The sequence below is a fragment of the Petromyzon marinus genome, chromosome 21 (assembly GCF_048934315.1).
Source record: "Petromyzon marinus isolate PM22_M1 ecotype Great Lakes invasive population chromosome 21, UKy_Petmar_22M1.pri1.0, whole genome shotgun sequence".
Taxonomy (NCBI): Eukaryota; Metazoa; Chordata; class Hyperoartia; order Petromyzontiformes; family Petromyzontidae; genus Petromyzon; species Petromyzon marinus.
In genome coordinates, this window is record NC_133687.1 from 11,390,820 (window position 1) to 11,404,419 (window position 13,600).

The window sequence follows — 13,600 nt, forward strand, 5'->3', positions numbered from 1 at the left end:
GGAATTTCCACCACCGGTTCGTGAACGTCGGTGGGGATGAGCGCCGCTGCATTGATCGTTTGAGCAGGGAAACTGACGCTCTAACTATATCCCTGCGAAGTGTCATTTTAAAAACTTTAAATTATCGTAAATCCTTTGTTTTACACGGGCAAGTCTCGCTGAGTCTCAAGACTCGGTTTAAGTTGTTTCCCTCCAGACAGGTCTTGGGAACAAAGTGTTTTTACAAAATAATAGCGACACCCTAATTGTATGTGTGCAAGCAGCGTCAACGGAAGGGTTTCTTGGGTCTCCTGAGTAATTGGCCCTCAAAATTTTGACACCCGCCTTGCGATTTTTTTGTGGCAGGCGGTAAAAAAAAAACAACCCAACACCATTACCTTGAGGCGGCGAGTCATTTTGATAAATACCGGTGCTAACGCTGCTGCGTCGGTGGGGGGTGGTGGACCACACAGTGGTCCCCTCGACCTTTTGGTTTGACCACCAGGGGCCTTGTGCCCCCACCCTCCTCCCCCCACCTCACACCTGCGCCGCTCACCGCTACCCAGGCCACATTGTCCGCTCCTCCAGCCGGCCCGTCGACGCGTCGTCACAAAGGGGTGCGTTTCACGTTGTGGGATCGCCGAGCCGCGCGGCTTGTAAATAAATGGTGGCGGTGACGCAGACTGGTCGTCGCGTGCCGCTCGCCCACGCGGTGCAGAAATCGCTGCGGGCGTTTTAACCTTCACAACGTTACCCACCTCCCACCCTCTGCTTCAGAGCGGACGTTACAGATCGTTTGGTTCTATTCGGTAAAGTCACGTAGGTAAAAAATAAAACAGTAAAAAATCTAAAAAAATCACGACGTTTCGGCCACAACACAAGTGGCCTTCATCAGGTGATGGGACCGGACTGTCCAGAGGACAGCGTTGGAGTGAAAACAGCCAAGCCCAGGTCGCGTCCTTTAAGCTGTGTGGGAGGAAACAAAGGCGCTTTGACAAAGGAATTAGCATAAAAATGAGCATGATGTACGTAGGAGGTACATGATGGACCATGATGGACCAGGCGCGGGGTGAGGGGAGTTTATATAATGTTAGTGTGAAGTGAAATAAGCAGTTGTGAAAGTTTGGGACACCACTACTTTTTTTTTAAGTAGTGGTATCCCAAACTTTCACAGCTGCTTATTTCCCTTCACACCAACATTATGTAAACTCCCCTCCCCCCGCGCCTGGTCCATCATGGTCCCCCCCCACGTCTGGTCCATCATGGTCCATCATGTACCTCCTACGTACATCATGCTCATTTTTATGCTAATTCCTTTGTCAAGGCGCCTTTGTTTCCTCCCACACAGCTTAACGGACGCGACCTGGGCTTGGCTGTTTTCACTCCAACGCTGTCCTCTAGACAGTCCGGTCCCTTCACCTGATGAAGGCCACTTGTGTTGTGGCCGAAACGTCGTGATTTTTTATTGTTTTATTTTTTACCTACGTGACTTTTCCGAATAGAACCAAAGAGTATGGATCCTTGCAGTCACGAAAGCTTCAAATCTAGAAGTTACAGATCCCGTGGACGACGTCGTTCGCAAAGAGTGGGCCATTGTGTGCCGGCGTCGTGCTCCGAATTTTGCCGAATTTAAAAAAAAGTAATCAATTTGGAGTCCACACAGCGACATCGCCGGCCTGCTGTGAAACCACTGCGTAATGTCGCCGCGAAACCAAGCCTTAGCGTGGTAGGAATGACGGCACGAATGCCAAATGCGCATAATAATAATAATAATAATGCCTATTGTTGATTGTTAAACGGAGCGTGCTCGCTCGCCTGCGTTTTCTGCGGCTCCCCCGTAGGACAAGATCCTCCTGGGCTCGTCCAGCTCGGGGGAGGCAATAGTGACGGTCACCAACGACGGCGCCACCATCCTCAAGTCCATCGGGGTGGACAACCCGGCCGCCAAGATCCTCGTGGGTGAGTGTGCCCCAGAAAGACGACAACGATGATGACAACGCTTTCAACTGCCTATGCAGTGGTTTCCTCGGTATACGTCGTTAATTCGCTCCAGAAGGTAGGAGGACTTATACCGGAAATGACGAATACCGGAAACGAATTTTTTCCCATAAAAAAATAAAGAGAAAGGAAATAATCCGTTCCAGGGTATAATAAATGATATTTTATATGGCATATTATACATTAATGGGGTTGTATGAAAAAATCATTTAGCTACTACTTATTACTGAAATGCATACGTAAATTAAACTTAATGCATAAATAAATTAAAATAAATTGAAATAAAAATGAAATTTAACGTCACTTTACCGTGCTGAGAGGAGTTGATGGCCTACGAGGATGGTGTTGAGGAAGGTTGAGGAGGAGGAGAATTCACGTTAAAATGACAAATGAAAACACAACGTGAAAATTCAAGAGGGTTGCGCACTGAACGAGATCTAGCGGCGCTTAGTTTCAGTCGTGAAGGGGGTCTACGCGGGTACGCGGTGACTCGTCCCGACCCATACAGGCTCTAGCAAGCGCGTCGTATCCCAAGCAAGACGTCGTATCCCAAGACATTTTTTTCGTCTCGTCAAAACACGACGCGTACCAAATTCGACGTATTCCAAAGCGGTCGTATACCGAGGTACGACTGCATTTGGATCTCTCTGCTGTCGGTTGAGAGCAGTTGCGCACTGCCAGTTGCAGGCGGCGGAGACGGACTCGACTTTAAAGCATCGCCGCGTGGCGTATTAACAGTCTGTGATTGGTCGTTACAATCTTGATGATGGGAGACCACAATCGCTGGTGACCCCGGGCTGAGACCGTCAACTCACTCGTTGCACTCAAAGGAGGCCTGTTTCATCGCAAAAAAAACACAACAACACACGCTCATCAATAACACGGCCTTACAAGAGAGAGAAGATACATGATAGGTGACAATGTGGATAATGGCTGAGACCATCAGCTCACTCGTTGCACTTAAAGGAGGCCTGTTTAATCGCAAAAAAATCCAACACATTCATCAGTAACAGCCTCGGAAGAGAGAGAAAATACATGATAGGTGACAAATGTGGGTAATGGCTCTTCTTCATAGCACTCATATATCGAGAGAGGTCAGAAATGTCACCCGATTTATTATATATTTATTTATAGATTTTCCAATTTTTTTTTAAGCCGGTGTTGCTGACGAGTTCCAGCGCAGCATCGCCAAATATTTTCTTGGAATCGCAGGCAGCGGCTGAAACTCGAATTCGAAACCGAGGCTGTTTGCGGTTCTGGCACCGGCACTCCGATCTCCGATCCGCAACCTCCCCCCAACCCCCAGGCGTGGCTAACGACGCCAGAAATAGTCGTGTTTTCGTTCACGCTGTCTCTCGTGTTTATTTTTGTGAAGTAACTCACTCAGGACTTGAAACGTCGGAGCAGCAAAATTAATTCGGTTGCGTGCTGAATGCCAAACCGTAAGCCAGTTGGCCTGCGCTCCTATTAAACTGGCAAAAGGGTACAGCCTGTGTATTGCGTGTATTCTGCACTGAGATTAAGTTTGCCGCATATCCTGACTTACCAGCACAATTCTGCACAGCTCATTTGCATACCATTAAGACTTGGACATATATAATAATAAAAACCCTATTGGGCTACGCGCACACACTCGCCACTCTCCCACCCTTGGCGGTCTTATTAACCCTTTCCCGTTACGTCTGCAAGTTTGCAGAGTGTGGTCCCGTTCACTGCTGAATCTCGGAACGCGGGGCTCGGCTTTGAATTTTTTTAGAGACGCGTAGCGTCGTTGTTTTTCAAAGACGTTGTACTCAACCGCAGCGACGTGACTGCCACACTCCACGATAGCTGGCGCCAAACTGTGCCACGCCCTCCCAGCATGGCCTCGTCGGAGCCTCGGTACCGATATATATTCTTTCAGATTCCGTTGCGATGACTCGCGCCGACGTACACGTACGTCATCGGAATGGTGAAAGGGTTAATGCACGGCGGCCGCTGTTTGCTTTCTCGGGATTTCGCCCCCTGGGCGACAAAACCAATTTTTTTTATTCGTGGCAGCGCGTTCACCGTTTTTCATCATCATCATCATCATCGAGAACCACTGCTGCATTAAGGCCTCCTGCCCTAACCCACCGCCGTACCCGCGATGCGGCAGGCCACGCAGCACCCGCTCGCACGACGAGCCGATCTCGCCATCGCTCCGTCTCCTCGGCGGGCGTGAACCCCATAGAACGCGGTTCCATCTGCCGCCGCCCCATCCCCTCCCCAACCGTCCGCCGCTCCGTTGCCATTCTTGTCCGTCGTCCGTCCCTCGTGGCCGTGACTCGTCCCCTGCCTGAGCCCCGCTCGGCGTTTCGTAACCGTTTTGGTTGATGTCGGGCCGCTAATAAATTGGGGGCGCCGATGACGTCGTCTGCGGGGGGCGCCCAGCGAGGGTTGCGTACCGACCGTCGACGTGACGTTCATCCTCGGGCTATCGAGTCGCGGTCTCCCTTGCGCGAGAGAGCTGCCCCGCTTGCCAACCCATTTTGTGGAAGGCTCCGACATTGCCTGTTGTCGTGCGGATTGCCCTGTAAATATCGCCCCTCCGCGTCGGAGTGATTGGTCCGTGAGCTGATAGGCTGGCTGCTCCTTGCGTGTAAATCACGCCGGCTTTTTTTTTTCCGGTTTTGTCTCCACGAGTTGGATTAATGGCATTAAGTGGCAAATAGTCCTTCGTTCCCATTGCCTTCCTAGCCGGTTTACTCTTTGATGCCGGGGGAAGGCGGCGGAGTGCAAGTGGGGTGACGATTCATTGATTGCGACCGATTCTTTACGCTGGCGACGCGCGCGCCCGGCGCTGTGCGCCAGCAGGGGCTACGTTCTCGCTCGTCGAGAATTTGAACGGGGCTGTGTTGCGGGGGGGGGGAGGGGGGCGGAGGAGGGGTTTTTTTGCGCTTAAACGCCTCTCGGCGAACGTTTGGTAACGAGCGAAGCAGAGCGAATATGAGGCTCAGGGGGTAAACAATGCGGGCGGTACGCGCGAGACCGCGAGAGCGCCTTCGAGCGGGTGTGAAAGAGAGAGGGACGCACTTGTACAGACGACACGGGCACTACACATGGGGACTGAAGGCAATGCGAGTTTCCCTCGCTCTATACGCTGGGTTCCGTTTGTGAGATTTCGCAGGAGTGCGCGCGGCCATCCTGTTACTACCCGACATTCGCCCTGCGTTTTGCGGTTTGAATTCGCTCTGCGCGCGGCTTTGCTGACGGACGTGGGGACAGCACTGCGTGCGCGCAGTGCTGTCCCCACGGCGACTGCCTCGAGACGCAGAAGAAACGGGGAGGCTCATGGGTATTGGGCGGGGGAAAGTGAGTTGGCGCAGTGAGCACACGAGAATGCCCCGGCCCAAAAACTCTGGGCATCGCGTTCCGCTGGTCGCTAACGGGGAACCGCTGGTTGCTCAGGTTGACCGTGTGACCAGTGGACGGCGGCATGGACCGGAGAAACGCGTGTCTCCCGAGATGCTAAGCCTATTGTTGCGTATATTTACGTGCCTGTCCCTCTGTGTGCTTGTCTGTGTGTGTGTCTGCCTCTGTGTGTGTGCGTGTTTGTTTAGATATGTCCAAGGTGCAAGATGACGAGGTTGGGGATGGAACCACCTCCGTGACTGTGCTGGCCGCTGAGCTGCTGAGGGTAAGAGCACCGGCGATGTCACAGTGACGGTGATCCAGTGATTCTAATTAAATGAATAATAGTTCATATTCTTACGCTTGTTTAACCAGGAGAGCCATACCGAGTCTCAAGGCTCTTTTTTTCAGGAGGGTCCTGTCAGTGCTTATGTTTACTTACCACACCAGGTACTCATTTAAGCCTTGGTCGACCTAGGGAAGGCCCAGGACCATTTCACTTTGAGCAGGAATCGAACCCAGGTCGCCGGGTTCATAGCGCAGCGCGCTAACCGCTACACAGCCGCTACCACCCACCCATAGATGCACATAAGCGTGCGCGCGTACGCACAAACGCTTGCAATAACCAGTTGACATTTGTGTACGAAATGAATCTTGCGTTGAGTGTAATTGCATGGTAATTCGTACACAGAAGTGCAAGGTCTCGTGACCCATTATTATTCATCGTAACAACTTGTGGTGCAACGCACAATGTGGGTCTCTGTGTTTTTGTGCGCGTGTTCGCGCGTCTCTTCTTAAAAGTAGCCGGCTGACGGCGAAATCGCCAACACCGCGCAAATGTTGCGGGTCAATATTTGCGAACTCTGTGGCTCAACTGTCGCTGAGGAATGAACGTGCCCACCGTTTCTCTACGGCGTCTTGAGATGCAACCGCATTTACATACACATTGTTGTGTTGTGGAAGCTTAGACATCGAGAGACCCATACACTCGCAGAGAGAGACCCATCGACTCGCAGAGAGAGAACCATTAGGTTCGCATAGATACCCATTGACTGGCATGAAGATCCATCGACTCGCATTGAGACCCATAGACTCGCAGAAAAACCCATAGGCTCGCACCGACACCCATAGACTATTCACAGAGATCCGTAGACTCGCTCAGAGACCCATAGACTCGCAGAAAAACCCATAGACTAATCACAGAGATCCGTAGACTCGCACAGAGACCCATAGACTCGCACAGAGACCCATAGACTCGCACAGAGACCCATAGACTCGCAGAAAAACCCATAGACTCTCACCGACACCCATAGACTAATCACAGAGATCCGTAGACTCGCACAGAGACCCATTGACTCGTAGAAAAACCCATAGACTCTCACCGACACCCGATGACTAATCACAGAGATCCGTAGACTCGCACAGAGACCCATAGACTCGCAGAAAAACCCATCGACTAATCACAGAGATCCATAGACTCGCACAGAGACCCATAGACTCGCACCGATACCCATAGACTAATCACAGAGATCCGTAGACTCGCACAGAGACCCATAGACTCGTACAGAGACCCATAGACTCGCAGAGCAACCTAAGCGCAGCATCTTGAGAGGCGCGGTACTATCTGGACGCTGCCGTTGATTGGCCCGGTGGAAATCTCGTCTCGCCCCATCCCAGTTTTTATGCCAAGTCTGCCGAAGTCTCTCACGGTTATACATAATGCGTTGCTGGTGACAACAGTTGCATGGCCTCGAGTGTTCCAGATAGGGTGAGGCACAAACCAAGCGGTGGCGCCGCTGGGTGGGATGGGGTAGGGCCGGTTATTTGATCTGTGCGGCGCTGCCAAAATCGGTCGGTCTCTATGTCCTCTCGCGACCAAATGAAACATCGTCACAGCCTGAATTCCCGTTTGTAAGCCGGCAATGGTCGTCGCCAAACAAAAGCAGCGACCCAAAACAAAACGAGCGCACGCGGACGGACCGCGACACGCCCTCGCGCAAGATCACAGATGCGCGCCCGACATGGCGCGTTCGCCGCGTTCCTCGGCTACGGTCGAGACGAACGGAAGGGAAGCCTTCCCAGCCTCTGTGCCCACGGTTGACGGTGTAATTGCCAAGGCCGCCCGCCAGTGGCACTTTAATCGCGAGCTCTCTCAGACTTGGCACGCTATTTTTGTTGCCCGTTGCGTAAACCGCTGAGCACCCAGGGGCACGCTCTGCTTTGTTCTGGGGGCGAGCGGCGGTGTAGGGGGGCGAAAGGATTTATTAAAATGTTTCTTCGTGGAGGACTGTTCACGCACGTGCCGGCATCGGCGCGCCTCCAGTTTGAGCGCTTTCTCGCCTCTCGAGCGGGCTGGGATAATTGGCGATAAGGGAAGGTGTGGGGGTGGTGGGGGGGGGGGCGATGCTGCGGGTCCTGTGTGTGTAAGGTGCGGGACGTCGTGATGCGCTTTCACTGGTGGAGAGGGCGACCTTGGAACGATTTGGGCGGTCTTACATTCTTGCGTTTCCCTCCGATGTGCTTTCCCGGTTGTCCCGTACGCCCACCCTTGGGCACGATGTCCGACGTTTCGCTCCACCCGCGGGGAGTCGTCTTTAGACGTCTCAAAATATTACTGCATTGCACGGGAGGAGGTGGGGGGGGGCGGCCAGAGCCGGTGCCCCAACAATCGCCCAAGCTCTGTGGTCCTATATCTGTAGGTCAGCGAGTGTCCGTGCACGTGGCAGAGGAGTTCCTGGAGAAAAACCCGCGAGGGGGGAGCGACGCTCGATTCGCCCACCGTCCTCTTGTCTTTTTTCTGCTTTTGCTTGCTCAGGAGGCGGAAATCCTCATCGCCAAGAAGATTCACCCGCAGACGATCATCACCGGGTGGAGAAAGTCGACCGCGGCAGCTGGGAAAGCCCTGGAGCTGGCGGCAGTGGACCACGGGTGAGCTGTCGGCGCACGGGGGCGATCTCTCTCTGTGTGGTTCCTTGGGTTTTTTTTTCCTATCGTGACCGGGGGGCAGGGGGGGGTGAGAACTACCAATGCGACGCCCGAAGCCAGGATGGAACGTCCGTTGCTCGGGTGACCTGGATCACCGAAATGACAAAGAGGCAGTCGGAATTCAAGAAAAGCTTCTTGTTGCTGCTGCTGCTGCTGCTGTTGTTGACAGAGATCGGAGCAAAGTAACAACCGGAATAGAGGTCGGCTCGAAAGGAAAACCGCCGTTGCGGGGGGTGGGGGGGGAGACGTTGAAAACTGGCGCTCAAACGTGCGCGAAGGATAGAGGAGGGTGGTGGGGTGGTCCCCACTTGCTGCTAGGCTGACGATGACAAAAGGAAAAGTACAGCAGTGAAGCATATAGAAGTCGGGCCAAAAGCAATTTGCCGTGAGGAGGAAAATATAACGCCGCATAAGCGCACGTCAATATCCAATGACGTACTTACAATGTGACGTCAGCTTGGTTTGAGAAACGTTGAAGTGAAACGAGGGTAATCGTTGCGATCGTATGTAACACAGGCCATGAGCGAGCAGCTCGTACTGTCCAGGTGGAGTGGTGGCACAGCGGTTAGGGCCACCCGTCCGCGGTAACCGCCGCGCGAGGAGAACGACCGCGCCAAATAATCACGACGACGGAAGCCGTCGATCTTTGGCCACGGCGACCTCTTGACCCCTGGCCTCCCTCGGCGCCCCGTCTGGCAGGCACGACAAGGAGAAGTTCCACGTGGACCTGCTGAACATCTCGCGCACGACCCTCTCCTCCAAGCTGCTCACGCACCACAAGGACCACTTTGCCAAGCTCGCCGTGGAGGCCGTGCTTCGCCTGCGCGGCAAGGGCACGCTGGAGGCCATCCACGTCATCAAGAAGCTGGGCGGCACCCTCCTCGACTCGTACCTCGACGAAGGTACGGGCTGCGCCCGGCGCCTCCGATTAGCACGGTTTGGCTACGCGAAAGGAGTTCTCCGTACGTACGTCAGTCGTCGCATCCGCTCTCGCCTCTTGGGCCTTTCTATTTGACGTAATCAAGGGCCATTTGCTCCGCGTCGTCACACTGTTGCCGGTTTTCTTCACTAATTTTATTCGAGAGTGGGGCCACTCTCGCCGATAAGACATCGCCGGTGTGAGGGCCGCCGCGCCGCCTTCAAGGGGCGTTTCCCCATTTGTGTGTTGTCGGTGGGCCGCACGTCAGGGGCCGCACTAAAGGCCACCAGGGGCCGCCAGTGGCCCCGTGGGCTTTGCAGAGACGAACACTGGCCTATTTTCCAGGCCACACACACACAAAGTGTTATTTTACGGACGTGTTGAGTTGTATTTTTGACGATTGTGCACCACTACCAACGCAGCAGCAGCAGCAGCATCGCCAGGTAACTTTGTTTAATCACAAGCGGCTCTAAACCCGATGTTCACACCCAGCATCTCTGCGGTGCCGGCTCAGCGTCTCTGACCTCCGGGCCGCGCGGCCTGCTCTCTGGTCCGTAGCGTTGCCCAAAGCCACGTGTGGTGATCCCGCCGCCCCGCTGCTCTTTCAGGCTTCCTGTTGGACAAGAAAATCGGCGTGAACCAGCCGAAGAGGATCGAGAACGCCAAGATCCTCATCGCCAACACATCCATGGACGCCGACAAAATCAAGGTGAGCGCTCTCTCCCGCCGTCTGCCGACTTCCGCCCTGAGATTTGGAAGAGCGCAGCCGTGAATTTTGCGCGAGGCCAGCGGCGTTCCCCCACTGCGTCCCCCCTCCTCCCCCCCCCACACCGCGCGCGGTTGACTTGAGCGCCGACGTTGTCGCAGCGGACGCTACGATTCGTGATTGACGGTTCGTCACACGGGCAAACTCGCGTCGTGAAAAGAGACCTCCGCCACCCGACGCGGCCGTGCAAACGAAAGTGTCACGCGGCGTACAGGCGCCGTGACGGCGACGCGACCCGTCGTTGCTGTTTCGGCTCGACAGGTTATTCTCAAAATTAATTCCGCAATTGGAAGCGACGCGTGAGAATGGGTTTTCCCCTTTTTTCCTGGCAACAAAACAGATGTTAAGATGTTACAACACCAAACTGAAACCTTTTAACGAGGAATCATGTTTGCATTCTGACCACAATACTTGTGGTCAGAATGCAAACAAAAAACATACTGAAACTGATTGGTCCACACCAGAGACAGCTTTCTTTATTGCCAGAAAAAAGGGGAAAACCTATTCTCATATTTTGGTACTGGCAAAGGAGGTCCCATGATTAAAAGCAATGCGTCGCTTGAAACTACGTCAAGCGTCATCGGGAAATGAGCCGGATTTTATTCTGTTGATGCCTTTGGGGGTCTGTGTGTAAGTCTTTTGGGTCTCCTATAGAATTTTTATTGCGTTTTGAGTTTTTGTAATCCTAGGGATCTCGGTAAATCCGTCCGTGCATGTGTTTTTCTGCACATTTATCTTGTGTTCAACTGTCAACCGGACTGTTTCATCTCAACCACACTGTTCAAACCACCACACTGTAGGCCACAACAACACACTCGCCCACTCACCCGCAACATAAAATCACCCATCCACTCGCTCGCCCACTGACTCGCTCGCCGCAACGCTTCTCTGCTTCTCTCACACTGCTCCACTGTGGAATTTCCTCCTCCCACCACCACCATCATCGTCTCTCTTCTTCCCTCCCCAAACCCATAAGAACAACAACAAACAGCAACCTTTCTCAAATTCGGAAACGCGTTACAATCTTGTCTATGGCAACGTTGATGGTGCTGTTTGTTGCTGGCCCTTTCCTGATTTGGGCTTTTGCTCAGCAACTCTGTTGAGTAAGTAACAGAAACAAACCCCAGAATTTGGGCTCTCTCTCTCTGAATGGCCCGTCTTGCCGGCTTTTTTGAACACCACACAGCTGTTGACAAGCCACTCGCACGTCGAATGCTAATCTCCCCGCTGTTGAAGCACGGCCGCCGTTATTATATTAAGCGGCGCTATGAAACGGAAACAGCTGATCTCGCCGCCCCGGCGACCGTGTTCTGACCGATTCGTTCAATGCTCGTTTAATCGTTAATGCAGTTAATACTCAGCGACGCATTGGGAGCGGTGGCGGTGTGTGTCGCCCGCATTGTACGGAGACCACTGAGCCTTTTGTCTGTAATTATAGGATGAAGGGCCTTAAATGGGCGCTTACTCGCAGAGAGTCGGGCGTGAGCACTGTCAATTAGTGGAATGCAAGTTTTAGGTCAAAAAATAGATTATGTTCCTTATTCATCTGGTAATTACTTGTCTCCCAATTAATTAGATTTTTGTTCTAATAAGTGACAGTACGCTCGGTTAAGAATTGGTTCGTAGGACAGCACAGGCTGGCTATGAAAGCGTTTTGCGTCCTTTGTGGGAAAGCTAATCTCAGCGTAAAAATAATAATAATAATAGGGTTTTTCCCCTTTTTTCTGGCAACAAAACTGAAACCTTTTTACGAGGATTCATGTCTGCATTAACCACAATACCTGCAGTCACAATGCAAACAAAAAAACATACTCTGTTTGCATTTTGACTGCAAGTATTGTGGTCAACGCAGACATGAATCCTTGAAAAAAGGTTTCAGTTTTCTTGCCAGAAAAAAGGGGGAAAACCCTATTATTATTATTTTGGTACTGCCAAAGGAGGTCAAATGATATAATCTCAGCATGATAAAAACAAAAGCATGATTCATTTATAGATACCTCACTGATTCTGATGACACACTTTCAATTTCTTAGGAACAGCCGTTGCATGTTGTGCAAGGGATGGCCTCGTTTTTCTTATGGAGGAGAGAGCGTTGAAAGGTTTAATTTCAGTGCGTTGAGATTGGTGGGAGTCATATCGAGGCTTTTAAATCCAACAATTTAAACTGTAATGTGCTATCCCTGTTATCGTAGTGGGGCATCTGTAAACGGATCAGCCTGTATTTCATCGAATTAAATGCGTTCAGGAAGCACTTGAGTGAGATTTTATGGTAGAAATAAGCCACACGTGACGGACTTCGTCCAATCGCAAACGGCTACCGTGAAACAAAGGCTGCCGTAAAATCGAAGCGCTCGGCATCATCAGCGGCCGCCACTCAAGGCCGGCAGATGGAGAGGCATCATCAGGCGAGGCTGTCGCCTGATGGTGCTGGTTGTAATTTACCGACGAAACGTCGTACCCGAGTTGTAAAATGTTGTGGGTTTACTCTCCGGCACACAACCGGTGTGTGCTGGGGGTAGTAACTAATTGGCTCGCTTTGTTTACGTGACACACCTTATTGATTGATTGGCTGTGGCGGGTAACCGACACATTTATATTCACGTGATCCAACCCAACAGAACCAATAAACCTTTATTATGGATCAAATTGGTCGCGAAAGCCTGCGTGTTTTACAGACGTTCGTCAATAACGCTGTGGCCTTGAGAATAAAGAAATATATATAATAGGTGACGTGGGCAATGAGCCCTCTTCACAGCACGTAGGCCAGGGAGGTAGAGTGAAAATGGACAGACAGCCAGACCAGACCATGGGCAGGCCGATGGACAAACAAACAGATGGACAGATGTATGATGAACTCTTATGTATGTTTATTGAACTTATTTCGCAGCGTACATAGCCAACCGTGCTAATCGGAGGTACGGGCGGGGGGGGGGGAAGGACAACAAACTGAACGCACAAAGAATTTCTAAAGAAATGAGTTATCAAGATGGACATAGACAGATACGGACATAGACATACGAACAGATGGACATAGACGAAATCTGGCTTTGTGATCCCTCCCGGTGGATTGCGAGTTGGAGCCGTCCTGCTGTCGGGACCAGGCCATCTGCCTGCGTCGCGGGGCTTGGCCCAAGCGAGCGCCGCCCCCTACCGCCCCCTACCGCCCCCCCCCCCTCACCCACACCCCCTCTCTCTCCGTCTTGCGTTTGCGCCCCCCCCCCCCACAGATTTTCGGGTCGCGTGTGCGGGTGGACTCCAACGCCAAGGTGGCGGAGATCGAGCTGGCGGAGAAGGACAAGATGAAGGACAAGGTGGAGCGGATTCTCAAGCACGGCATCAACTGCTTCATCAACAGGCGAGGCCGCTTACTGCCATCGTGTGTCGTCGCTGTCGGCCGTGATCAAATCAACTGCTGGATTAAGCCCCCGCCCCTCCCCCTCCTGCCCGCAAACCACCGTCGCCTCCCGTGATGCAGCGATGCAGCAATCCCCCAAGCACAGGTGCACGAGCTGATCCTCGTCCCTCCATCTCCCAGGAGACGTTCTCCCTGACGCGCTCCGTTCCTTTTCTGGCATTCCGTC

At 52.6% G+C, this 13,600-nt stretch overlaps 1 protein-coding gene across 1 annotated transcript in view; it reads left to right on the forward strand.

Moving 5' to 3' along the window:
- Positions 1-13,600, forward strand: part of CCT2 (chaperonin containing TCP1 subunit 2) — a 44,064-nt gene that overhangs the window by 13,381 nt on the left and 17,083 nt on the right. Inside the window, exons 4-9 of the mRNA XM_032957947.2 lie at positions 1,821-1,938; positions 5,559-5,635; positions 8,165-8,277; positions 9,034-9,236; positions 9,862-9,962; positions 13,247-13,374. Coding sequence (XP_032813838.1) covers positions 1,821-1,938; positions 5,559-5,635; positions 8,165-8,277; positions 9,034-9,236; positions 9,862-9,962; positions 13,247-13,374 — 740 coding nt within the window. The remainder of the gene's footprint in view (positions 1-1,820; positions 1,939-5,558; positions 5,636-8,164; positions 8,278-9,033; positions 9,237-9,861; positions 9,963-13,246; positions 13,375-13,600) is intronic.